At 41.3% G+C, this 27,742-nt stretch overlaps 2 protein-coding genes and 1 long non-coding RNA gene across 3 annotated transcripts; 2 read left to right on the top strand and 1 right to left on the bottom strand.

Annotated features, from left to right (window-relative positions):
* Positions 1-2,006: 2,006 nt before the first annotated feature.
* Positions 2,007-6,086, bottom strand: LOC118424798 (kelch repeat and BTB domain-containing protein 2-like). Its single transcript, XM_035833576.1, has 5 exons — positions 5,827-6,086; positions 4,690-4,950; positions 4,270-4,409; positions 3,855-4,064; positions 2,007-2,959 (listed from the first exon to the last, which is right to left on the bottom strand). Exons 1-5 carry the CDS (start codon positions 6,079-6,081, stop codon positions 2,065-2,067), a joined length of 1,761 nt encoding a protein of 586 aa, XP_035689469.1. The 5' UTR covers positions 6,082-6,086; the 3' UTR covers positions 2,007-2,064.
* Positions 6,087-6,291: 205 nt separating this feature from the next.
* LOC118424639 lies at positions 6,292-8,684 on the top strand. Its single transcript, XR_004832225.1, has 4 exons — positions 6,292-6,446; positions 6,761-6,820; positions 7,394-7,540; positions 8,516-8,684. It is a non-coding gene; the product is annotated as an uncharacterized LOC118424639 (long non-coding RNA).
* A 348-nt stretch (positions 8,685-9,032) lies between these two features.
* On the top strand, positions 9,033-22,423 carry LOC118424718 (ankyrin repeat domain-containing protein 27-like). The gene is made up of 7 exons (XM_035833400.1): positions 9,033-9,197; positions 9,653-9,757; positions 10,043-10,094; positions 10,552-10,668; positions 18,688-18,786; positions 20,547-20,609; positions 22,062-22,423. The coding sequence occupies exons 2-7, from the start codon at positions 9,743-9,745 to the stop codon at positions 22,235-22,237; spliced, it is 522 nt and encodes a 173-aa protein (XP_035689293.1). The 5' UTR covers positions 9,033-9,197; positions 9,653-9,742; the 3' UTR covers positions 22,238-22,423.
* Positions 22,424-27,742: the final 5,319 nt, after the last annotated feature.

Genomic DNA, 27,742 nt, shown 5'->3' with positions numbered 1-27,742 from the left:
ACCCAATATTGTGTTGTATATGGCCTACACTATTGTTGGGTTTTGTTTGAGCCTTTATTTATTCTCTAGATTGGGCACCTTACACATGGTACAATGTGTCCTGTTGTATGCCTTTGTATTTAAACAGGGTTGATAATTCGATACTACCATAGCTATAGGGCCACAATTTGGCTGTGGTTTTAGAAAAAAATAGATTATTAAACGTCAAATAGACTATTAAACCTGTTTTGTTTTCCTCGACCCAAGTGGGCGATGCCATTTTAAATTTTGAGGACACCAATGGCCACCTATTTCACTCATTCGTTACCTTACTACTTACATTGTTATAAATATTAACCTGTCATACAACTACATGTACTGGCTAAATTTGCCTCATCAATGAGGAAATGCTGAAATCCTACGTATTAAAACATCACTAGCTACTTAGGACTCTTGTTGCAGTTAACATGTTTTTGACAATATATTGTATCTCCCTATCTATATAGAGATATAATAGCCCCTTCTGGGGCAGCGTTAGGGAGGGGGATGTCTGGGCTAAGGTGGACAGGCCTCTAATCTCCAAGCATCTGCATCTGCATCTGCATAGGATACCCCCAAATGACCCCGCGTGGGGCAAAAGTAGGGGGGGGAGCTGAGGCTCCCGGGTTAGGGCGGGCAGGCCAATTGGATGTCAAGCAGATCCTACGGTAGCATAAGACAGTATCAAATGCTGCCAGAGGAGTGAAGCCGGCTTATGAGTCTGTTTTGCTACCGGGGAGGTTAGCACCAAACAGGAAGGAGGGCAATTAGCACCTACACTGCAAGCACAGTTTGCATGGGATAACAATTGGATGTTAATAGCCTTTGTTCTAGCCGACTGGCGGCAGATTCTACATGGCAAATGTACACCTCTTGGCTAACTATGTCCTGGCTAGTTTGGTACTATCTTATGCCGTTGTAGGATTTGCTTGGAGATTACAGGCCTCCTGCCTGGCAGGGAAAGACTCAACTGTGGGAGCCATCAGGGCAGTACCTTTCCGGGTGTTCCACTGTGGAATTGTGCATGGTATAAGTGACTTCTGTCTTGGTGAAAATGTACCAACCACGCTGACACAAAACAAAGGCTTCACAAATGCAGATAACGTTTGGGGGAGGCAACATACAGGGGAGAAATAAGCTGTTTTGCACCCCTCTCCATTGTAATGGTCAAGGTTGATGAACAAGTAAACAAGCAAAGCTACAGTGAAACTATGGGATGGAATAACAATATTTTGTGACAAAAACTACATATACCTGTCGTAGAAACTACTATTAGCAACATAAACCAAGTACCTGATCTCATTGAAAGATAACACTGTATCTGTATCTATATAGCTGGTATAACCGGCGGCAGCAGCTAGTTATATTACACCGAACGACTCATTACACCTAAATTTTGCACATCTATCTGCAAGCATTCTTTAAAACTACCCAGAGAAGATGCCCCTACTGTACTTGGTGATAACAAATTCCACCCTACGTTAGTTCTGGAAAAGTACGAATCTTTGAACACATCAATCCTGGGTTGGTAACTCTGGTATTTGTATAGCACTCTTTGTGCAATCTTGTTGTGGCTTGAGGAACAAACTGTTCTAAGTACTCTACTTTCAATTTCAGCAGTTGAATTTTATCTCATCTAGTAACAATACTAAGAACATTAAGTACTAAGAATACTAGGAACGCTATAATCAAATGACCAACACATACAACCTGAATTGTACATGAAATACAAAGTATGTGTATAGAACACATAAAGGACTATTTCTTTTGAATGACACCACACCAAATGGCTATCAGTGCAACACACACATGTAACCAGATGTTATATCAAATAAAGCCATGTGCGCCACATATTGTCTAATTTAGTAACACTACTAAGAACGTTAAGTACTCAGAATACTAGGAACGCTATAATAAAATACTAAGAATGCTTAATACTAAGAATACTAGGAACGCTATCATCAAATGAACAACACATGTACATGTATATCTAAGCCTTGGCGAGGGCATACAGCAAAGACTAACAGCAGCACTAGTGATGTACAATCACACACCTGCGCCTGCAGTGCTAGGTGTGTCAGCACACCTGTCCTGCACACCTGGCAGGTAGACACGCGCCACGACGTGATGACATGACTGCCAGTCCAGGTCATCAGGCAGGGTGACATCCACCTCTCTACAAACCCCTGCAGGCCTGTCATACACGAGCACATGCTGACATTTCGACTGTTCATACTGATCACAGCCCATGTAAGCGTGCAGCTCGTTCTCATGCACAAAGAGAGTCGGACTGCAAGCGTGGCGATCTGCGTCCTCTGCACCAGGAGGACTTTGTAAAGACGGAGCTTCCAGTCGAAGCTCCTTCCACCGTGCAGCAACAGTATCGTACACTAACATAAACGTGAAGTCCATGTTTGAGTAGAAGATCTCAGTACCTATGACAGCACTGGTCCAGAACTCTGCATCGATTATCGGTCGGGTAAGCTCGGACCATTGGTTCTCCCTGGGGTTGTAACAGTACATTTCTGCTCCGGTACACAGGTAGAGGAAACCGCATGACACGGCCTTTGGCATAGACATCATCATCTTTACCCTGAGCGGTGCGCAGTCCTGCCATTCATTTGTGTCGATGTCATACTTCTTGAGCCGAACGGTCTTTTCGATAGTGCTAATGGTAGAAGCAAGGTAATAAAGATGTCCATCAATGTACAAAAGGAATGTATCTCCATCGATCTCAGGAAGCCTCTCCACGGTTGACTTCTGTTCCCAGACACCCTCCAGTTGGTTGTACAAGAGCAGGGACAGCTGTTCCTCACCCTCCCTAGCAGCCAGGATGTAGATCTGCTCGTCACCGGTGACGGTTGCCCCGACGACAGAGTGGAACTCAGTGAAACTGCAGCTGACAAACTTCCCTGATCTGGGGTTAATGCCCTGCATCTTGCTGGAAAGGAAACACACAAACATAGTTTAAGAAAGTATAATAGAAAAATGTATATCTGTTCTTTAGGACAAGGAAAGGGAGGGCTGGGTTTTCAACAGGATGTTTTTACACCCCTCCTTCACCTTATGTGCAGGCCAGGCTAACAGGTCGCCAAACCTATGATGGCGAGTGACCAGGCTTTTAGCTAGGATTTTATAATAAATTTATTGGTGAGTCGCGGTAAGTGACTATTGTAAAGGGGTCTGGGGGCATCCACCTTCCATGGTGCAGAGTTTTTGATGATTTTGAGTTAAAACAGTGCATTCTAAGCCTAATGTATCCCAAGAGGCAAAAATACTGTTACAGATGTCACAGAAGAAGACTGTGACCACAGATGACCTGGTAGCATCCCTGGTCAATCAGAATTTCATGCTTGTCAGAGGATTTACTCCCCAGCATAGGGCGTCCAGGGGCATCAAATTTCTTGTTATTCAAAGAAAAGTGCGTCCAGATGACTCGTTGACGCATGCCTGGCTAAAAGCCTGCGAGTGACTGTCTGCCAACCATTGTCTTCCAGGGCAGATAGACGCCACCAAAAAAACATTTACAGTGTAGGCCGGGAGCACCTTAGCGTGGCAAATACATGTGGCAAGTGATGCAGTCGTTAGTCAGTTTGACTTTGACTTTGAGGGTTCTCACATTTTTCCTGTTTGATCAGACATTGTTCCATAAGTACATACTAGAGAAGTTTGTTTGTACCACTACACTAGTTTGAAATAAGCATAGCGGTTCTCATTTAATGCGTTGGTCAAAAATTATCAAGCTAGAAATGCACTGACTAGAACCCTGTGTCAACAAGAAATGCAACAAGAAATATAATGGCCTTCACACAGGTAACTAGATAGTAAATTCAGACCTGACGTCCACAAAAAATAGGGCCATCTCCTCTGCACCAGCCCCAAATCTTGGCTTCAGGCCAGAGTTGCCTTTCTGTACCACATTCCTGATGATCTCAAGGCTCCCAGGATCCTCCTTGACCAGGGGGTGTTCCAAGATGGCTGCCGTGTCATCTGAGGTCAGCAGGTTGAAGCGGATGTGAGGGAGGATGCTGGGTAGGTGGTGCAGTCTGTTGGGTACAGAGCAGGGGTGGGTTAAGAGTCATTTTCATTACAGAAAATACTGGGAAGTTGGCCGATCAGGCCAAAATTAACACTCATGTTACTAATTCATTTATCTATTCATGCTTTCATTCATCAATATGCAGTAATTATACAATTACCGGCTCATTAAAATAAATGGGGGACACTGACAAACAAAAAACTGCCACCCACCTGTCCCCCCTGCTGTGCTGCACCCATCTCACCACAGCCTCCCACACTGTTGTCTCCTCTTTAACTTCCAGCTCATCGTGGCTGATGATCTCAGTCAGCTGATTTACACTCAGGCTGCAGAACTCCTCGCTGGAGGCAACCTGTGGAGGTGCAGACAGAGTACATATACTAGTACTATAAAATTAGTATAATACAGTAAAGATGTACCTTAATCATTTATCCTGTGTACAAAAGCTTATCTTAAATGTTCACAAGCCACATCACATGCTTTAAGCGGTTGGTCACTTGGACCTGAAGAAGGCTCTATTTCAATCTACTGTGCTTAATTCATATCATTCTATAGCTAGGCATTCACAGAGGCTATAATTCTGAATATCAATTTGACAGAGCTGTAAATAAACATTGGGAAAGAAGACAAACCTCGGAAAAGTTTTTATCGATACACATCAGACAAGTTTCCACAACACTGTCCACAGAGAAGGCATCAGCAATCTTGTACAGGTTCACACAGGTGGAGCGCTCCACGTTCATGGCCATGTAGCTGCTGCAGATGTCTTTTACAGAGTCCAGTTGGAGATAGTCGGCTGCCTGGTACAGGGAATGCAATCTGTCCAGGGACACATGGAGGGTTCCCGAGTAGATGTAACTCAGGATCTCCTCAAACATGCCTGCATCCAAACCCTACAAGATAAAAAATGACTATATGACTCCATCATATCACAAAGTAGTTCTACAACTTGTACAAGGGGTCTTTACTTTTCACATATTACCCACAGTTCCTGTTGCTGCACATGCGTACTCGGAACCGTGAACATTATCATGCCCATCATATATCATGACAAATATTATGTTCAAACTTCCAACTTGATTGCTTTGTCTGCTCGTTATATGTTGTAATGGGACTATTGGAAAATAAGTACTGTAAATGTAGAAACTTCGCAGTGGTTTAATGTTTGCGGTTTTTGCGGTAGCCGCTTCACCGCGAATTTAAAACCACCGCGACCATTTTTCCATGGCAGTAAGAGATTACAGTGCATGGTGCTACAGCAAACTTAAAACTACGCGTAAAGTCCCTTTTATCGCACCGCAAAATTAAATGCATTTACAGTACAATTTACATTCCATTTCTGATCTTAATCTCATAAATGTAGTTAAGTATTAATTCTACTTAAAACAGGGCTTAAACTTAAGTTAAAGGCTTTCAAAATACTCTCCAAACAGAGGTTGAGTCGCGTAGCTAGATATAGTAGTAGTTGGAAAAATTACCCCGGCGCTCCTTGTAATTTTTCCGACTACTACTATATCTACGCGACTCAACCTCTGCTTGGAGAGTACTTTCAAAAAGGATCAGTGAATCCGGCAAATCTGCCTTCAATTAGCACTCAGTGGGGGGGGGGGGGGGGCAGCAAGTCGAGCGGTCATAAATTTCAAATTGATAACATTTAGATTCTGGGAAACAATATGCCCCTGATTTTCATGTACAATATGATACGTAAAAACTATGTAAACTGATCGGTTTGCTCTATTTCGACTCTGTGAACGTCATGCCAACCTTACCTTTAAAACAACCGTCTTCTGACGACTTTCCGCCATGTCACTTCTAAACAGAGCCCTGAAGTAGCGACTGGCCGCGGACAGAACAAGCCGATGGCAGGGAAACTGCCGGTCCTCGACTTCAAGAATAACATCCTGATATGCTCCATCATTCTGTAAGTCACCCTGTACCCTGAGAAGCCAGTGAGGATAGCTCTCGTCTTGGTAGGAACGTGAACGGACTGCGTTCACGTGGCGATCTGGGTCTGCGGCAGCCATGTTGATGATGTAGCGATCATAACACCGCATCCAAACAAATAATATTACCGGGAACACTAGTCTCCTTACAAATATAATGCACGGTCAAAACACACAATCACATCCTTTTTACATATTGGTAAATTATAATACATTTTTGTAAAATTTTAGATAAAAATTCTGGAAACAAGAACTATTATCATGAGTATTTTTTTTTTACAAATGGCTATCGTGTACATGCGTTCAGGTTCTAAGCGCTGCTTGCAGAAATAGTCAACTTGAGCGGGAGTTTGAATTCCTCCTTTATTTAGCTCATTTTCAGACTTACTTCAAGTTTCTTCAATCCCAAACGTTGTCAAGAGTTCTATGGAGTTGCAGTTAGTCAGGTAAGGCACCGTATTGTAAAAGTTTTGACGGAAAATGTTGACGAAATTTGCAATTGGTCTCCAGAATATGCGCAGACGATAAATTATTTGACACTTGGGATGTTTAGTGCCTTCCTGGCCGGCCTGGACAAATTCGAGTAGAAACAGGGCTGTCATGTCACGTGTTTCAAACCTTGACAATCTATATCTAGTCCACATTATGACTACATAGATCGACAAAGCTTAGGGTTAAAATAGTTGTTGTTTTTGAATTGGGGGAGGTGTACATGTACTGATATCTGGACTTCATCAAAGCATGACGTCATTTTTTACAGGGTCGTCAGACAGATGACGTCACACTAAAATATTCCTAAATCTGGTGAGAAATATGCAAGGTGAGCTGATTGCTATCACATGTTATAGCTCACTGTTTGTGAAGTTTATTACATATACACATGTACTACATGCCCCCAAATGGCTAAATGTAGCAAGTTACACTAAGTACTGTAAATGCATTTAAGTTCGCGGTAGCGGGTAAAAGGACTTTTCGCGGTGGATTTAAGTTCGCGGTAACACCATAGACTGCAGTCTTATACCACAATAGAAAAATGTTTGCGGTGGTTTTAACTTAAGTTCGCAGTAAAGTGGTCACCGCAAAAACCACGAACATTAATCCACCGCGAACATTTCTGCATTTACAGTATTCAAATCAAGGTTAGAAATGAAAGGCAAGCACGAAATTAAGTATTACTATTAGTAACATATACAATCAGGTCAATTGATGAATTGCATCAAGAGTCAGGTGTTTCAGATAGTATCCACTGTCAGTCTTTCATATAAGATATGCAGTACTACTGCCAGTCACCAGGTGTCCCCACTGTTATGCTGCACATGCAGCTTGCGATAATGCAAAAGTTGGACCAAATTCTTGATAAGCTACATTTTTGATGTTGCGATTTGACTTGCAGTTGCAGATATGGAGGAGATGTGGCAGCTCTGGACCACACACAGTCATGATGTCATGGCAAAACTGTGCACACAAAGTCATGATGTCATCACAGAGCTGTGGAGGGTGTGGGACTTGGTACAGCAGTCAGTGGTTGCTATGTTGGGTGGTAGGTCTCATTTCAACATGTTGTTAAATCATCTACAGTCAAACCTGCACAACAAGACCACTAAGAGGACTGATGGCAACTGGTCTGTTTAGACAGGTTATCATTGTGCACAGGATTCTTGTGTCTATGGCAGCAGTAAAATTGGTCACAGCCAGGGGGTCTTTATGTAGAGCTGGCAACTTGTACAGGTTTTTACTGAACGCACGCACGCACACGCACACACACGCACATGCACATGAACACACACACATACACACACACGAACACACACACATACACACTCACATACACACATGGTTAAATATAGGGTGGAGGCCAGCCTCTGAGTCTGGCTTTGAATAACCCTACTGAAGGGGCAAATGCCAGAGAGCCAGTCAGAAATCTGTGAACAGTTTCATCAGGTTGGCATGCCACTCTTTTTACATTACCACAGCTTTATTTTTACGTTTTGGTGACCGTCTGTCACCTTCCTCAGGGCAAAGGAAGTTGACAGATAGTCAGTAAAAATAAAGCTGTGGTTGTGTAAAATGTTCAAGTGTAAATTAAGTGTCTCTTTCCTCAGTGCCAGTCAGCGCATTGACTGATGGACTGAACAGGGAAAGAATGAGTATCTATTTCAATTTCTTGGTGCGGGTGTTGATATAAGGTTAGAATTAATGCTTGTTACTCCCACTGGTCTGTTTGGATAAGTTCACACACAAAAAGCATATAGCATTTCTGTACACTAACACAGAGAAACACACACACACACAATCACACAGACACACTCTCTCACACACATGCACGCACACAATCACACAAACACACACTCTCTCACACACACACACATACACACAGACACACGCACACACAGACAAACAAACAAACAAACGCACACAGGCACACACAAACAGACACACACACACACACACACAAGTGCCCTCTTCTTTATACTAATTCTAGATATTAAAATGTGAAACCGTCCTTCCCATTCAGTCCTATTGCAGGTGGCTGAGGCACACTCTACAAGAGACAATGTCTGGGGACTGAGGCTTGCTGTAGGTTTTGCAGTGGTACTGCTGATGGCCATGATGTTTAGGATAGTCTTTCATGTTTCACAGGAGGGTGAGTTTTGAACAGCAGTAGAAATGAAAACTTAAGGTAATCTTTATTGACACAACAAGAGTTATAGCATCTTTCACGAGGCCTCTTCTATTTAATTTTTTTTCTATATCTGTTGAACATCTGTTAAACCTATTGAAACTGTTTGCAGTATAATTTGTAAAGTGTGTCAGATTTGTACAGCCAACTATCTAGTATAGCTGTCCCTTTTCATTCAGGAATAAAGAGTCTTTAGATATAGAGGATACCTTACTAACAACATTATAAGATATTCAATGGCATTGGCAAGGTACATTAAGATGCAGATTATAAATGTATAAATACCATCTGCATCAATCTCTCAGTATTATATTGATACCATGTATGAAATGAACTTAAAATTCAATTATGATTATTCTGGAAAGTAGTAAAAACTTATGATAATTCTTGTTTTCTGTCCATATCCCCAGTTAGAGGTGTTAGTACCAAGAAGCAGAGGGGCAGAAAGCTCCACTTCAAACCCAAAAGTCTTCACACACCAGGCCTAGGAGACCTGGACCTGTTTGATTTAGCAAAGGTTGGTACAATTACTTAAAACAGAGGTTAAAAAATCTCATTCTATCTGTAGCTGTTCATCTATCAGGGCACAAAATACCACCTGCATATGCAGGATAGGGCAGGTAAAAGTAAAACTACAGGTATTTCTGGTGTCTACCTACACCTACATGTATGTATGTTTCATGATGTGGACTTGAACTGGCTAACCGCCTATTGTTACCACCTATGAAGTATAAAAAGCAATAATGCAATGGTTCCTGAACAATTTTAGTATGATTCATACTTCCTAAATTCTGAGTGGTGCAGCAGGTAAAATTTGTCTGGTGCAGGTAATTTCCAATGTTACCTGCACCTGTGCAGGTATGCAGAAGTATTTCGAGCCCTGTCTATAGATTGGGTTAAAGCTTAAATGTGGGATGAATGATGCTTCCTTTTTGATGGTATTCATGATAGTAACACAACAATATCTTCCAGACTGCGTACCGGCCTGGCTATGCGACGAGAGTAGCAGAGGAGGTGGAAAGGCGACAACTGGACATCAACCAGACCCTGCCCAGTACCGGCATGTCTCTCTTCCTGGTAAGTACAAGTACATGTGCAAGCATTTACATACATACATACATACATACATACATATTCATACTCTATTGAGTTGAAGCATTAACAAAGGCCGCTTCCAGTGCAATACGTACATTTCTTCCAACAAAATACGGTTCGGTTGAGATAATGCAGGAAGCTTGGATAGCATGATCATGCAGGTCTTGTTGGTCTGAACCTTGAGTATAACCATAGTCTAGTCCTGTAGAATCACAGCTGAAATATATAAAGTAAAATCCTCCTTATTAATTTTTTCTTTCCTCCCAGTGTGCTTGCCTGAGTGGCTCTCACGAACTTGTGCGAAAACTCATCAAAAAAGGTAAGCCCTTCAAACTGATTTGTAGACCAGTCACTCGATGACACCTGTACTTGTTCGCACCTGTACTTGTTTACACCTGTATCAGTTCACACCTGTACGAGCTCACCTGTTGATTGTTTTCCAGGTGCAGACATGAGGTTGCGATCAGCAGCAGGTGACAGTGCCCTGTACCTGGCTGTGTACAGCTGTACCTGATCACACCTGTACCTGTTGACACCTGTACCTGTTCACCTGTTGACTGTGTTCCAGGTGCAGACATGAAGGTGCGATCAGCGGCAGGTGACAGCGCCCTGTACCTGGCAGTGTACGGCTGTACCTGTTCCCACCTGTTCAAGCTCACCTGTTGATTATGTTCCAGGTGCAGACACGAAGGTGCGATCATCAGCAGGTGACAGTGCCCTGTACCTGACAGTGTACTGTTGTACCTGCTCACACCTGTTTATTCACACCTGTACAGGTGCAGACATGCAGGTGCGCTCAGCAGCAGGTGACAGTGCCCTGTACCTGGCAGTGTACGGCTGTACCTGTTCCCACCAGACAGACCTGTCTCTAGTACGGATCCTCATAGATGCAGGTAAACCTGTTATCTTAGCACTTCTGTCTCCAATTTAGAATTTGTTTATGTCTGCTTGTTCTTCAGGACACCGTTTTTTTTATTTTCTTTTTTAAAATCTGTCATTTTGAGGTGATGAAAATATAGTATCATACATTTTATGTCATGAAGCGCAGATTTTTTGGATGGACAGGGTGAGATTTTTCTCCGTCCCAACAAGCAAATCATCATCTAGGGATGGAGGAAGGGACGGAGCCATGAGACAGTCCCTTAGGCAGTATTGCAAACAGTGGACCTCCATTTAACATCCTATCCAAGGGATAGCCCTGACAGAAGCTTAAGGTACACATTTTCACCTGATTGAAGTTTGGAAGTTTATTTCAAGTGCTTGCCGCAAGGGCAGAAAGTTGGAGCATATCAGGACCAACAGTCAGAGAAGACATTGCCTCAAACGATTAACAGTACACCTATTAACAGCGGTATCACAACAGGTGTGAACAAATAAAATGCCTCTGCATTGTCCGGAAACTTTGCACTCCTGTCCGACTTAAATACCTTCATTCTCCCCATTGTAAACTCCATCCTCTATCTTTGTGCAACCCGTCAATGCCCACTTGGCTAAACTAGGTCATCTTTTATGGCCCAAAACGCTCCTGTATCTATTTTTGCGTGTTTGAGCGGACGACAGATGCGCTGACAAAGGGCGGGCACAAAAATAGCGACGGCGTAACATTTCCTTATTTGTTATCTTTTCTTCCTGTTTGTATCTCTTCACCTGTGTGTACGGTCGGTCCGGTTTGGGAAAAACAACTTTGGTGATGTTATAACCCCTGGTAACCCCCCACAAGGACATTGGTGTTGTGATGTTGCTCTGTGATAATAAATACATGTTTAGCTGTGTTTTTTGTTGCCATGGTTATCTTGAGTGACATTGAAGTTTCACAATAGTATCATGATCAGTATCACATGACATGCAGACCAATCATTGCTCTTTGATTTGTTTCATAGGTAACACATTCACAGTTGCATCTCACTTTGAACATCAAAGATGGTGCTTATTTATTACTATGTCAGGGTGACAAAGTCAGGGTTTAGTTTAGGATCAGAACAAAGAAATTAATAACTTTCTCTGTTGTTGCTACTGAACTTTATTGAGGGTAATTTAAAGCACATTGAAGTAAGGTGACTTGAATATGGAGTTGAGTATGCATTGAATGTGGAGAGGTTTTTCTGTGTGACAATAACATTTGTCTTGCAAGGGGTGTAATTGTAGAATTGTTTTAGTTTCCATACACAAAGACTGCCGTCATTGGAAATTCAGATCTACCACAGAGGGCATGTATCTAATAAAGAAGGCAGGAGACAATCTGTGTCCTTGTAACATACTGTACAACTACTTTGTTTAAATATTTGAATGTTTATGCATGAAAGCTCAAATTGGCCCACATACCACTTTTCATTGAGGTATGAGGGAAGTGGCAAGTGTCAGACAAAGTATATAACAGAAGTACAGTTTACATTGAAAAGTCTTCCAACTTTTGCTAAGTTGGCTGTTTCTTTTATAGCTAACATCTAATGTTGTAAGTGATAATAAGTTTGATAAATCACAAAGTAGTATTTGAAACGTAGTTGTCTAAAACTTTTACTCTTTTATTTTATTTTTTTTTGGTATGCACTTTTGAATCTGTCACTGCTAAAATTAAGCGCTTTACAGTACATATTTCTCACAGGTGCAGCGATTTAATGAAGCCACGTATCCAGTCTTGTTCACGGTCCTTAACATTTTTAATCAACTTGTAAACAGATCCCCCTTGTCACGGTCAGAGCAACAGAAGAAACCCCTACACCCACCCTTACGTGAGCTACGTGCGGACAGTTACAATGTCTTGTTTGTATCCTTGATTATTCTTCAAGCAGAGGTTAGGTTGCGGAAATACATGTAGTAGTGGCTGGGATTTTTAACGGCTTGCTCCCCTCACCTCTACCACAAAATGCACCTTTCAACATATGGTGTTGGAATTCCTTTTTTTCCTTCTGTTGCTGACATCAGTACACCATGCCATTTCAAAAGGTTGTATAAGAAAAAAATAGGCCCAGTTTTTTAACAAATCGATTAAAATTGACGTGGCCTCTCATCAGTCAACTTAGTCAAGTGTCGTTTCTTGACTAAAAGAATATAACAAACTACCCTGTCATTGTTTCTGCACTGTCAGTGACATCAATTCATCTGGCTATTTCAAAAGGTTGTTTATTAAAAGAGGTAGGTAAATTTCCCAAGTTTTTTAATCCAAGGACCAATAATTAAATTGATTTGGCCTTATGACAACACTTCTCATAAATCAAGACAGTGCCATTTCCTAAACAGAGCCTAACAAACTTCCCCGTCATTGTTTCACAGCTGTCAGTGATGTCAGTCCAACTGGCCATTTCAAATGGTTGTTTTTTTAAAAGAAGTAGGTAAATTTCCCAAGTTTTCAATCCGTGAATCAATGAATTAGATTTATGTGGCCTTATGACAAAACCTCTCCTCAATCAAGTACCATTTCGTGACTAAGATCCAAACAAACTTCACCATCATTGTTTCTCAGTTGTCATTGACGTCAGTACATCATGCTACTTCTAAAGGTTGTACAAAAAAATAGGCCAAAGTTTTTCAATTGGAGAACCAATAAATTAAGATGACGTGGCCTTATGACAAAAACGTTGCATCACTCATGTGCCGTTTCCTGACTACAATACTTTTAGTTCACCCTCATTGTTTCTGGGCTGTGAGTGACGTGCCATTTCAAAAGGTTGTATAAAAAAAAGAGGCCAAGTTTTTCAATTGGAGAACCAATAAATTAAGATGACGTGGCCTTATGACAAGATCCTTGCAACACTCAGGTGCCGTTTCCTCACCAGATCCAACCAGACTTGAACAAACTTCGCCCTCATTGTTTCTGGGTCGTCATTGACGTCAATCCACCGTGCGATTTCAAAAGGTTGTTTATAAAAAAGCAGGAGAATTGTCCGAGTTTTGTTCGTGGTGGTATTGTTGGTCCCTGACACGCATCCTGACTGTGACTAGCCTCACTGAACCGTCTAAAGTAAACTTTCTCTTGGAGCTCGCTTGCGGCGGACCGGCGGTTTTAGTGACGCGATCGTTTTTCATATGCCCCATTGACATGAACCCAGGTGCAACAGCCGTGATAATATTTTTTTTGTGTCGATACTTCGTCGCTGAAGTTTTCTTGTATCCATTTTTGTTGACATTAATAGCTACATGGGTGACTGGCGTGTTTTGAAATTTTGATGGCAGGATTCCAACACTTTTGTGAGAAGCAGAGTCTGACATAACAGTGAAGTAATATTTTCATAAAGCTTATATGCAAAATCCATGTAGACAAAACTGCATACTATTATACTACCAATTTTTCAATACGCAAAGGTTATTGCATTTGTGAGAAAAATACATGAGTTAGCATGAAGGATGTTGATGGATAGCATATTGGAATACATTGTTTGATCAAATCTAAAACAATTCTACTTCTTTGACATGTTTAATTTGAAGAAACAAAATTTCATGTATTGAGGTACAGCTTATTCTTGATAGAAATTAAAATCTGGATAACTTAAAAGCTTCTGACACTAACAGTTTTAATTTAAGACTTTAGTTTAATGTCAAATATAATTCCTTTATATGCTGTGTCAAAGTTCACAGAAAGGGTACTGAATAAAGCTGGAAAAAAGTGCTACCCAGGCCATGTATTTTCCTCTTCTTCCCCAGGGTAGTTATATTGTATGTGCAAGGCTTTGGGCACACAAATCTGTCGGTACATGTATAAAATATAACATTGTTGCTGTAGAGCTAACTAAAGTTGTATCAGTGTGTCATTTGTAGTCAGTGTGTTGCAGAATGCCTGGGCCATCTTCCACTGTTATGCGAAACAGTCTACATATTACTTATCAAGCAAGATAATGACAACGTTTTGATACTTGTAGGTACTACTTAAGATTAAGAAATCTCAAGATATCCTCAGTATTTCTCTGCGTGATTGGCTGTGACCCTCTCTCCCTGCGTTTCTTTGTGTAGTAGATGAATTTTAAGCTTAAAAAATCTTCCTAGATATTTCTCTATGAAGTACCTGTTTCCTCGAGTTTCTGTACCAAAATCTCAAGAAATCTAAGGATATCCTAGGTGTTTCTTTAAGATTGTGGCTGTTTCCCTCTCCCCCTGTGTGGCTAAGTGAGGCACGTGCAATGTTTGTTTTGTAAGGGAAGCTTCGATTCCTCTAACAAAGTGTCGAACAATGTCTACAAAGTGGCGGCCAGCAAACGCCTTTGTGCGCTGAAAGGGGTTCAGATGGGGTTACGGAAAGCCCCAGTTCTCCGCAAACCTGATTAAGTGGCCGCGTTGTTTAGGGCCAAAAGGTCGCCACAGAAAAGCCCGACTTTGTAGGCAGCGCCCTCGGCGATTACTGTATCAGCTTTGTGAAAGGGCCCGGCGATAGAAACATAAACCACCGATACCCTTGCCTATAGATGCGGTTACAAAGAAAACACTCCTGGTTCTACGCAAGCGAAGCAAAATAAGCTGCTGACGCACAAAAAGAAACAATACAAAAGCAGTGGCATCTTTATTCTTAAAGCTGCTCAACGAATACAACATTTTTCTGTTCTGTAAGTTATTAATTCGTTAATCAAAGAGAATGAGTAATTAATTAGATGTCCAGTCATTAAGGATGTATCATCTGACACATAGGAAGTTGTCCCGTCATGGGAGGGTTGAGTTGTGTCGATATATTACCAGTTTAATCCGGATATACCCTTACAACAGCACCGCTTCTGTTACCAAGAAAGTCTACAATTTAGAAATTGAATAATGCCATTAGAAAGTAACTCGGAACCTCGGGTCGCGATCTGCTTGTTTTGTTTTTCTATGGGTATTTTCTTAATATTTTGAGTAATGTTGTACACGATGTTACATTCAATACCTCCATGCTTTGGAGGGCAGGGCTATGTGACTGTCAAGAATTTTTGTCAGACAAAACAGTTATACAAGTTGATTTTTGAAGACACACTATTTGGCCCAGTCAGAATGAAAATTGTTTAATGAGAGACAGAAATTTTTAAAAAGTCTTGCAAAGAGTGTTTCGTACAAAAAGCACTCTTTGGCACAATTTATCAAGAGTATCTTTTGGATATGGTTTATGTTATTGAAAACCATTATCCATTAACGTAAAGTTCTGTATTGGCTTTGCTCACAGTTTTTGACATCTCTAAGTTCTAATTTAAAGGAACAGTTAGACTTAAAGTAGACCTCACCACCTTCAGTGACAAACCTACAGTTTAAAACCACCTGTAACTTAGCGTAAAATTCTGTCTTCATGTAGGAATTTGGAATAGGAAGAATTGCAATGGAGAATGGAAGGAAACTCTCACATCATTTATAGCTATGATAAAATGGCTGGTCAAGAATGTAAATGACAAAAAAAAACTGTAACTCTGTTAACAGTTGAATGAAAGATGTTTATCCCTTTCTATAACTATCTACAAACTGAATATTAAGATGTTCATTAAATGCCTACTCTTCTGCCAGCTAATATTAATAATTATTGATCTCACATTTTAGACACTACAAATGACCCACTAAAGACCTGAACAATACTCAAACATTGCATTTCAATAATCATTATATACTTCGATGAACGAAAGGAATAAACTTTACCTCAAAAAGGTCTCTCTTGCAAGAGAGAAAGGTACACTTGCCCCTTGATATCACAGTTTAGACACTACAAACTCACAAGCTCACTAGAGACCTTAACAATACTCAAATAATGCATAATGATTGCACCATCTACATGTTTTCTTCAATAAACGAAAGGAGTGAACTTTATATCAAAACACCCAAAGCCTCTCTTGAGACGGTTACACTGGCCCCCTAAACTCACAACTTAGACATTACAAAATCCTAAGGTCTCTCTTGAAATGGGCACACTTGCCCCTTGATCTCACAAGTTAGACACTACAAACGGCCGACTAAACACCTGAAACAATGCCCCGGTCCTCGGTCCGCATCAGACCACCCTTGATCCAGCCCCCTCCTATTGTCAACAGGCGCCTAATTGCCTGATATCCACTTACTACAAACAGATCAAAATATCGACTGCATATCCGTCACCGCGGTAAGAACCCGGCCACATGCGGCCGATGTGTGCACGAATGATTAGAAGCGGCTCCGTTCCGATCGCCGCGCGCTGCGACCGTCCGCTATCTCTCCGTCTTCCGCCCTTGTTTGCTCCCACCCAGCTCTTGTGTTTACCCCAATTTCCTGCGCCCTTGCCAAGAAGAAATTTGACCTTGGGCGCGTCTATCTTCTCCTTAAGAGCCCTAGAAGTAAGGGGAGGTTGTTGGGAAGTCATTCCTAGAATACTTACGCCCTACTTACACATGTAACAATATAGTACCCTCCTTGTTAGAGGGCCCCCCAAAGAGTAGATGCTATCTTAGATTTTATCTTACTTAAACCACTTAAGTGTGAATCCAGAAAGCGATCTCAAACACTAAAATGCTTTGTGAGGAGGGTGGATTCAGTTTTATCCTTTTAATCTCCTTGACAAGTCGTTTCCTTAGGCTGATAAGATAAGAGAGGCATAACCACTCCTTAGGTGTAATCCAAGACATATACCTGCAAATCTTAAAGGGTTGGTGGCTTCAAATTAAGCTCAGCTTTTGCTGATTTTGTGGATAAGAGAAGAGAGTGTTGTATAGAGGATGGAGTATTGCGATACTACTGTGTAGAGGGTTTGAAATGGCCAGGACTCAAAGAGGCGAGTTTATCTAAACCCCCACTGGGTAGAGAGTGGTGTGCAGTGGGACAATACTACAGCTTTTATTTCCACTATGTCAATCTTAGGAGAAAGCCGTAACTTTGCAAAGCCTCTTGTTCTGAACTTAATTGCCTTCCTCTTTTGAGTCCTTGTGTATTTCTTTCCGGAAAGAATGCTTTGTTTTTGACAACGTCCTGAAAAAGACTTTCTTAAATTTTTCTTCTAATGAGAAATGTACTGCTGTAAGGAGCGAGTCTCCTGGCTTCAGGATTCGAACCCGCGCCAAACCCGGGCCACCAGATCACAAACCCAACACGTTAAACTTTTATGCTCAAAGAGTCAGTCGCATTTGACATGGTTAATTTGGTGGTGCTTGAACCCCAGTGTCACACTGTTACCAATGTAGGGCCCTTTGGAGAGACACTTAACACGACTTTCCTCACTTCATTCAGGAGAATTTGAGTAATCTAGCTTCTGCTAAGACCATCTCTTGGATAGGATGTTAAACAGAGGTGCTGTGTCTGAAGAGAGTCACACCTCAACCACTTTCCAGAACTCACGACACTTAAAAAATACAGAAACCAGTACAAGAAATCTGCACAATGGTGCTGTTTTTCCCTTCAGAGTCGCAGTTTTTGTCCGTCTGACCTTTTTTCCTGGCTGGCCTGGCCAGACTGTTGCTCTCCCTGCCTTCCGAACCTGCTTGGCCAAGCAATAAAATCTCCCCACCACTCTCTGTGTCAGCTGAATACCACTGTTTGTGATTGAATCCTACACATTTGATGCATTTGAAATATGCCATTTTAGATCCGTCCCTGACTGCAAGTATATTCCTCATTCTGATGTTTTCCCCTCTAGGCTGTGATTTGAATGCTGTGGAACACTGTTATCAAAAAGAGAAAGGCTAAATTCCCCGGTACAATAAACCTGTAAATATTGTCTGTCCTCTCTGCCACAACCAGTGGAAGAATGGCTCTTCAGTTAGCTAAAACTGGATTGAGATGACTTTCCTTTGCAATAAACTTATTTTCTATTGCAGGCTGTGACGTGAATGCTGCTAATGACCGAGGGAACACCCCCCTGCACCAGGCAGCCATGAGTGGGAACATCCCTCATACCTTTCTTCTCTGTCACGACCAGTGGAAGAATGGCTCTTCAGTGAACTAAAATGGATTATTGAGATTGCTTTCCTTTCCAAGATTAACTTATGATAACTTATTTCGTCCTGCAGGTTGTGATGTGAATGCTGCTAATGACCGAGGGAACACCCCTCTGCACCAGGCTGCCATGAGTGGCAACATCCCTCTGATCAAACTGCTCCTCAAGCATGGTAATGTATGGTCAGGTTTTAGGTCTGGTGCCCTAAGGGAAAAAATGTGTTTCCTGTTTCCCTCCCTACCCTTGAAAAACCTGCAGACCCTAGCCTTTTGTTTGGCTGGGCAGTGGAGCCACTAATACTTTCCAGCTAGAATTCTTATCCAGAGAAAGTCCTTCACACTAATTAAGAGAGTAAGTCCATCTTCAGTCCTTCCCGAGTAAGGTCATTTTCAGACCATTGGACTTACTGTGGGTGGAAAGAGGACTATGGTCCATGGTAAGTTTTCCACAGGTTCAAGGTTTCAGTCACTTTGTTTAAAGATATTCAAATACAGTAGAAGCCACTTAATTGCACAATGGATAATCACACACTTCTGTTAATTGCACGGAATCAAAAAATCCCAAACCAGTGTGGTCCAGCCGAATAACTCTCCACATAATTGCAGGAAAAATGCTGGCAAATGGGGTGTGCAATTAAACGGCTTCTACTGTATGGAGATTATATTGTCTCTTTTAGAGTGACATCCATCACTCTTCTTCAGCGTCACTAGAATAACAGATTGAAAAAGTCTGATGGATGTGACTCAAAACATCCTTAGGTAATCTCAGATTCTTACTTATCCAGTTAAATCCAGAGCTTAAATTGTCTTCGAAGATTGTTTGTTGAGATGTTTAATCTAAGCAGGCATTGATCAGGAATTTGCAAATGTCTGTATATGTAGTTGCATTGTGCAACATGGGCAGACAAAACCTATAGAAACACCATGCCATGTTTCAAGGTCTGATTCAGTAATACCTTCCCAAAAATTAGACCTTTGCCATTACTCTTTAATCATTTTGACTTATTTTCACAATAATCAAAGGGTTAGATATCTCCATCTTAGCTAAGGAATATCTGTTTGAAATCTCTTATAATAAATATGGACTAAAGCCTGAGAAGGATGCAGTTCAGCTACCATCAATAGTCTGACTAAATCGATGACTTATTTCCAAAATAATCAAAGTTGTTAATGGGTTGGGGGATCTCAAACCGTGAGAGTAACGTTTCTTGCTGGGGAATTTGAAAATATCTGCTGTCTAGTCGATCGTTTAAAACCTCAGAATCAAAGCTTAAGGCTTGCCATACAAATACCATGATCATTGCGTCAGACTTAGCAAAGTCTTATTTCCAAAATAATCAAAGTTGTTAATGGTGTTAGGGATATGAAATTGTAAGAGTAAAGTTTCCTGCTGAGGAGTTTGAAAATATCCGTTGTCTAGTCCATCGTTTGAAAGCTCCGAATCAAAGCCTTTAGTTTGCCATACAAATACCACGATCATTGCGTCAGACTTATCCATAACTTATTTTCAAAATAATCCTGCATGTTTACGGAGGCTGGCATCATCACGTAAAGGAACAGACTATATGCATCCGGTACCGTTCTACAAAATAGTCGTCCACTTTGTAACCGCGCCCGGACAAAGCACCTCTATTTATCCCTCCCTGTACTTTAGAGGGGCCTCCAATTTACGCAACACGCGGGGTGTTACCGGCAGCCCGGTCGATTGAATGTGGCGATTACAATTGCGGCTATCGCGTTACGGGCAGCACGTCTGTTGCCAACTTTTCTCGGGGTGTTGCTGTTTATCTTACTCGAGTTCCTGTCCTTTCATTTGCGTGTTGGTTTTAGATCATGTTATTCCAACCCCACATCGACGCTTGGCCACCTATTTGGTGGTGGAAGGGCGACGTCCGTGCCACTACTGACCAGCATCGCTATCTCACGTTTTCAGGGGCAGACCCTTACATCGCGAACAGCGCCAACATACTTCCGATCGACTGCGCCACAAACACAGGTCAGCTTTTCAATTGTTCTTATATAACACCTACCGCATATACAAGAACTAATACCACAGCCACATCATTTAAAACCTTGTCGTTTCTTCCTTGTTTGTTAAAGATGATTTTTTTTATGTTGAAGCGAAATTGTCGATGGGTTTTTATCTTTGTTTATGTGTACGAATGTAGTAAACAACATCTGGGATGATGGAAAGTTGAGAGTAAGCTAATATTTTCACTCTAAGAGGTAGCTCAAAAGTAGGTCACACAAATAATGTAGCAAGCTTGGTGTGCTTGCACAGAGCGTGTGATGTCTTAAGTTTGGATTCTTGGATCTTAAACATTTTAAACGACTTAATTTGTCTGGAAAAAGTTAGAGTCAAATTTATATTCACTTTGGTTTGCTGAAAGAAAAGTATCTCTGCATGACAAAGTAGTTTTATTCTCTTAATTTAGTAATTTGTCATACTTATCTAAAGAGCAGTTCAAAGAACGAACACTGATTCAGTTTTAGGTGTAAAACGGAAAATGATAGCTTGAGTTGTACTCGAAAGCAAGGGTGAACAAAATAAGGTATAAGATTGGTCAGATGATAATATTGGGACTGGCATATATTGTACAATTACTATCACCATCATCTTTAGAAAAAAATGTTATTTATTATGTTTTGTGTCGACAGAGTGAAGAAATTAATTGAAAGAGTGTTTTGTGCTAAAGACTTTGTGAATTACATGGGTGGTCCCAGACATCAATCCAGGTCAACTTGTTTGACAACTTGTGTCTGAAAAGAATTAGAGCAGAGCAGAGGAAGGAAAGTTTCAACATGGGGAAAATGCACAGAGGCTTGCAACTTTCAAGTTGTATCAAACTCTGTTTTACTGTATATGGACAATACACATGTCAAGCGGCATTGTCAATTTTTCATGAAGTGATCAGAAGAAGCCGAATAGATGGATTAGAGTAGAACCCATGTTTTAGATTAGTGTTAGAAGTCATCTCAATGTCGCCATGTGTATTACGAATTTTGTATCTGTATACATGTACTTAGCTTGATAAAGTTGTTGTTGTCTTAGGCCACCTTGTTGCAGCTAAGCTCCCTTATTGCAGCCAAACTACTTTACATGTGCATTTTAAGTTCATACAGTGAGTTTACATGATTCATTGATGTCTGAAATCACACAGTGCTTCAGAACTCACTCACTAACTCTCACTCACACTCACTATTTTACTCTCACTCACTCACTCACTCACTCACTCACTCACTCACTCACTCACTCACTCACTCACTCTGTTTCAGATGCACTGGCAAATTTTTCAGAAATGAAACATTTTGTTGTTGTTTGTTGTTGTTTAGGCCACATTGTTGCAGCGAAGCTCCTACGTATCAACATCAGCGCTCCTCACCAGGTGTGGGATGTGGTGGAGCCGCACAATTAAACATTTTGTTGTTGTTTGTTGTTGTTGTTTAGGCCACCTTGTCGCAGCGAAGCTCCTGCGTATCAACATCAGCGCCCCTCACCAGGTGTGGGATGTGGTGGAGCCCCATACCCCCCTCAAGGTGACCCTTGGGTTCATGACGCCCAGCAAGCACCACCTGGCCGACTCCTCCTTCAGCCAGAAGAGACTCATGTTCCACTCCTGCTGAATACGCAAAGGGGTTCATCATTTTGCACATTGTTGTTGGAATATTCAGAACATCATTTGACGCTGTCACTTCAAAAGGTATGAGAGTGGAGTGAGATATGTATGTAAGAAATGTAGAAAATTTCTTCTGAAAATTTCAACTGTTCAGAATCTTTCTTACATGCTGTCAACAATTTTTCTTTCACAAATTTTGCCTCCACCTTACCCTTCCATTAGAAGATACTTATGTCACAAACCCCTTCAGTAACTTTGCTGCATTAAAAGGGTTCAACATTTTGAACGTTGTTGTTGGAAATACTCAGGACATCATTTCAGGAGTGTCACCTTGAAAGGTAGGAGAGTGAAGTGAGATGTATGATATATGATACTTTTTTAAGAAATCCTGTGTAGAAACTTGCTGTCATCAATTTTTCTTCTCCTGTTTTTTGAGGCACAGATTTTTACTGTAAAAGTCTAGAAGCTTTTATGTCATCAGCAACTTTTCTTTTTCTGAGGCACAAACTTTTACCTCTACCTTCTTATTCCGTTAGAAGAGATTTATAGTTATACCCTTGTAGGTAGCACCTTTGCATCAGATTTAGGGTTCATCATTTTGAACAGTGTTGGAAATATTCAGAGCATTTTTTAGGGCTGTTTTCTTAAGGTAGGAGAGAGAAGTAAAATATGTGTAACATTGCTAGGCTACTAGTAGATTAACTGAGTAGCCACCTTGACATTTGACATAGTTCTACATGCTGGAAGTATCTGAAATGATTTTACCACCAAATTCTGTTGTCTATCTTCATGCTTCTTTCTAATTTGAAACTGTACATGTTTTCATGAACAGGTTTTTACTCCTCTAGAGATCTGAAATGTGTCATGACTCTAAACTGTTCTTAGGGGTATGTATTTATTCATGTAGATGTATAATATTTATTGTACACTTGAGCGACTGTTGCTTTTTATGAACTGTTACAAAGCTGCTTCATCCTGTATAATATAGTTAAGGTTTTAAGTTACAGTTTCCAGACTGTACTCTGTCTAGGGTATACGTAGTGTTGATATTGAAGATAGAAACTCTATTGTATACTATTTAGAACAAGTATAGAGACTATAGGGTTGCCTTAAATTCAACATTAGACACTTCAACATTTGACAAAATGTGAACATAAATGTCTTTATTATCGTAAAGTTAAATCAGTGGTTGCAAAACTGCTGCCGTTCATTGGTTCGTTGTGGTTTCAGTATCAAGTTTATATCCCTGTATAGAAACTCTCTGATGTAAAATCAGTAAAATGTCTTAAAACGCCAGTTGGAATCAGAGTTATGAATATTATCTCTGAGACTTTTAACTTGAAGTTCTACAGTTCACACCTCAATAAAAGAAACCAAATCCAGCACCGCCCTTCAACCCAGCACTATCCGTGTATAGAAACTTTCTGAATACAAAATTAGTAAAATTTGCAATCAGAAATATGGATCTCAGAGACTTTAACTTTAAACTTGAAGTTCTACTGTAGCAGGTCAAACCTCAATAAAAGTAACCAAACGCGGTACCGCTCTTTAGCCCAGCGGTATCCGTTCCCTTCCTTCAGACCTCCATTCGCCGCTCTAATCCCTTTTTCACGGCAGAGAGAGAGCGAACAAAACGGGGTGCTAGGTCGTTGACAGACGTTTCAATGGGTGCTTCATCTGAACACCCCGAGAAGAGTGATACCCGAGCCATTTGGCAAGGTGGAACAGAAGTAAACAGTCCTCGTGTTGCTGCCCAGTTTATTTTCTCTGTTTTGTGGCAGCCACTTTGCCGTTTGTCAGTCCTCTCTTTCAGGCGCCTTTGAGACGTTTTTCTGTGGAGTTTCTTTTGAAACGGTAACGGCAACCGCACTGGTATTTACCAAAGCTATTGGAGGAATGCCAAACTTGACACTCTGAACTTAGTGTAATTTCTAATTTACCAAATTGGAACTCAAAATCGTTTTTCCTTCAAACTTTCAGTCACACTCAAAATTTAGAACGCTTTCGAAAACCATTTTTCATTTTATTCCGTTTTTCTTATTGTAATCTGTAGATCGTAACAAAGGAGCGGGATCAATTCCAAAATGGAATGTGTTCCAGTGCCGCGGTTCAAGTAGACCGAATGACCGACAGTGACCCCTTCACGTTTTCGTCATATCTGATGATTCAGTGGTTTCCAGATCGTAATCCAAAACTTTTGTACGGATTGTCTCCTTGTCTTTAGAATTTAAGATCCTACGAGCGAATACTTTTCAACGTTGATAGAAGACAGGCACACTTAACACCGATGTTAGCACGGACTTCTTACAATCAATACGTTACCTTTTCGACGAGAAGCTGCTTTAGAATATGTTTGGCTAGAAATATTCGGTGACTGTCGCCTTCCCTATAGTTGGAAAAGCCTGCCATACTAGTAACTTTGTTCCCCAATGGTTTATAAGCCTGATGATACTCTTCACGGAGAAATATCATTAATTTGAGCAAAAGCTACAGACAACCACTTGCTTGTCGATTGTCGTGAAATCGTCAGCTGTAGCTACGCCATAGAATGACACAGTGGACAGGGCCTTGGACCGTCTTTTAAAAGACATACAAAGTTATGGTGGGTTCACACGTGCGTATATATTCAAGTCTGTATGTAATTATGGCCTCTACAAGGCTACACAGGTCGCTAGAAAAATAGTATAGATTGGACAAATATTTGCATGCTAAACAATTTAGCTGCGTCGCAATCCATACTCCTCGGCAAGCTACAGTTAACTCGTAGGCTGTCTTTATGTGTCTATATTTTTCCAATTTCTACTTTTTCTCCAGCTACCTGTGGAGACTGGTAGAGGCTAAGACTTCCATACGGACTTGTATATACACGCACGTGTGAACTCACCTTTAATAAACCCTGGGCCCAGCCCACAGTGACCTCCCCGCACAATGCGCCTCCGCACACCGCATGTTTACTTTGCAAATATGCCGTGTCAACTAATTAAGGAGGGTCTTTTGTAGGGTAGGGTCGTGGTGACATCGGGTGTTCCGATTTGTAACAGGTGGTCACTAATCTCCAAGCAGATCCTCCGGTAGCATAAGATAGTATTTAAAGCTGACAAAAGAGTGCAACCGGCCTAGGAGTGTGCCAATGCTTGGAGGAATTAGGTGGTTCCAATGTAGAGAGATGTGCCTAGATAAAGCTTTCGCTGTATAAACCTGTACTGACTAATATCGTGTTATTCTATCTAGTTTTACCAATAGTGTGGAAGGATGTCAACCCGTAGACTGTAAGGTTTGATCAACTAACACCGGAAAGGACCCCTGCTCTTTTTGATAAGTGTCGCGGGTTCTTTAACGTGCTTGAGGTGTGGCTCTCCTCAAACACGGGGCCTCCGGTTAACGTACTACCAGAGGAACTTGTTGGGTTCAACGATTCTTCTTAACATGTAACTTTCTTGCTGTTAGTCTCATTGGTTCCCTTTCTTTTATATCCGTACATACTGACGTATGCCTACAGTCACTTCGACACGAAAGTGTTTCTTTAAGTTTTAACGCTATTTCAATTGCAAAAGGAATTTTTAAATGGAAATACCTCTGATGAATCCTGATTTTAGGGACCTTACCAGAAACAGCCTCATCTAAACGCGATTTTTAAAGTTCCAGACTCAGTTTAAAAAAATAATCTTCGCGTAGACACCTTTCGTTGCCATGCAACCCGAAGGACGAGTCCTTGAGGTGTGATCTCCCTTTACCTGTGAGTTAATTATGAAGCGTTGACAGGTGTGAACGTGCGGCAGGTACACCTTACCTGTGCACAGGTGACACGTTACAGGTACGGTGGGCCCCACGTGTGTCCCGATCCGGCTGCACGTTCCGAGGTGTTTAAACTGTAAATAGTAAATACCGAACTGGAGCTGGTGTTGGTCTAACTGTCTAGCATAGCCTGCATACCACGCCATACGGTGTAAGGCCTTCGTCACATTTCCAAGCCGGGAAGATTTCGGGATCGAAAAGTATGATAGAAAAGACACTTAAGTACACAAGACGTAAGGAGAATAGTCGTGTGCATTATTTGTGTATATTTGTACGTATTGTATATTTCGGCCGGCCGGACCCCGGTTTGGAAATGTGATGTTAGCCTAACGGGAGGGACGGCATGTTGGAGTTATGCACCAGATGGTGCATAGAGCGGCGCCCATCTCCGCTTCTGTAGCCCCGGGCCACATAACTTTTGTACAATCTCTTCATAAACAACTTTTATACAATCTCTTTCATAAACAACCAGGGGGCAGTACACTCCTTTCGTTTGTGTGTGTTAAACTACCATACCTTTTTCCAAATGCTGAGTGCTAAGCAGAGAAAGCAGCATGTACCATGTTAAATTATTAAGTATAATTCGGCCGGGGATCGAACTCAGAACCAACCGACTGCAAGGCGAACACTCAGGAGTGATGGGTTCCTTTTTTTTTTAAATCGTGCAGAGATTATAATACCAGTATAACGTAACACATGGGGCTACCACAAACATGAGATCGCCCGCTCCGAATGAAAAGATCTGATCTCGTAACAATCTTGTGTCTGTATTCCAGTGTTACTGTCGTATTTGTGGTTAATTTTGTTGAATTCGCATTTTTTTTCCTGATTGTTAACGTTTCTAAGTCAGTTTTCTGGTGATTTTCATATGTGACAGTAATAAAAAGAAGATTGGTTAGAAGCAAAGATGTGTTCGTTTCGATGGCTATGCCTAGCTTTGACTCCAGGCTCATGCAGACTTATGCCAACACTGTTGGCTTCCTGTCAATGTGTGTACAGCCTTGTTTATTGAAACACGTTTACACTTTCTCCCCATTTATCTCTACATGTTTCAGGATATCGTCCGACTTTCTTATTGCAAGGATGTGCAACTGCAACAGTCTCCCAGCCACGTAAATATACGTAAAGACACGAACTAGCAGGGGTTAGAGAGTAATAAGCCGAAAGGCAAGTTTAAAAAAAACACAGCATAAAATAAAAGAATTATAAAAAGTACATGTAAGTAAAAAGCTTTGTAGCGAAGAAATTATTTGAGATGCTGCGACGAAAATGTAACCAAAATGGTCAGCATTGTGGCAATTTATTACACAAAGACATTGTCCACAAAAACTAACTTGTCAGAGTGCCAATTGTCTTCAAATTCACCTATCCAGAGGACAGAAGCTGACTCACTCTTGCTACCAGCCACACACCGGTACCGGCGCACATGTGGTTAAAGTTGATACAGCCGAGCGGACAATGGGAGAAACTAGATACGACACAGACACCACTTTCCTACGGGCGATTTTAATAACTTTTCTTGTAGAAACCTTGACGAAGGCTTTATTGGGTGTTACGCAATACTCCAGACACGCGCCCAGACAGACCAACAGCTGGATAAAGTCTAAGATCAGTCGGAGACTCCTTAGTGGCATAAGACGCTGCTCTACGTCTTTTGTCTTGGTTTTGATAAGTTTACACCAACCAGTTTGTAGCCACGTTAAATAGCTGCGCCAAA

Source organism: Branchiostoma floridae, chromosome 10 (assembly GCF_000003815.2).
Source record: "Branchiostoma floridae strain S238N-H82 chromosome 10, Bfl_VNyyK, whole genome shotgun sequence".
NCBI classification, from domain to species: domain Eukaryota; kingdom Metazoa; phylum Chordata; class Leptocardii; order Amphioxiformes; family Branchiostomatidae; genus Branchiostoma; species Branchiostoma floridae.
This window is presented reverse-complemented; position numbering and strand designations above follow the sequence as displayed.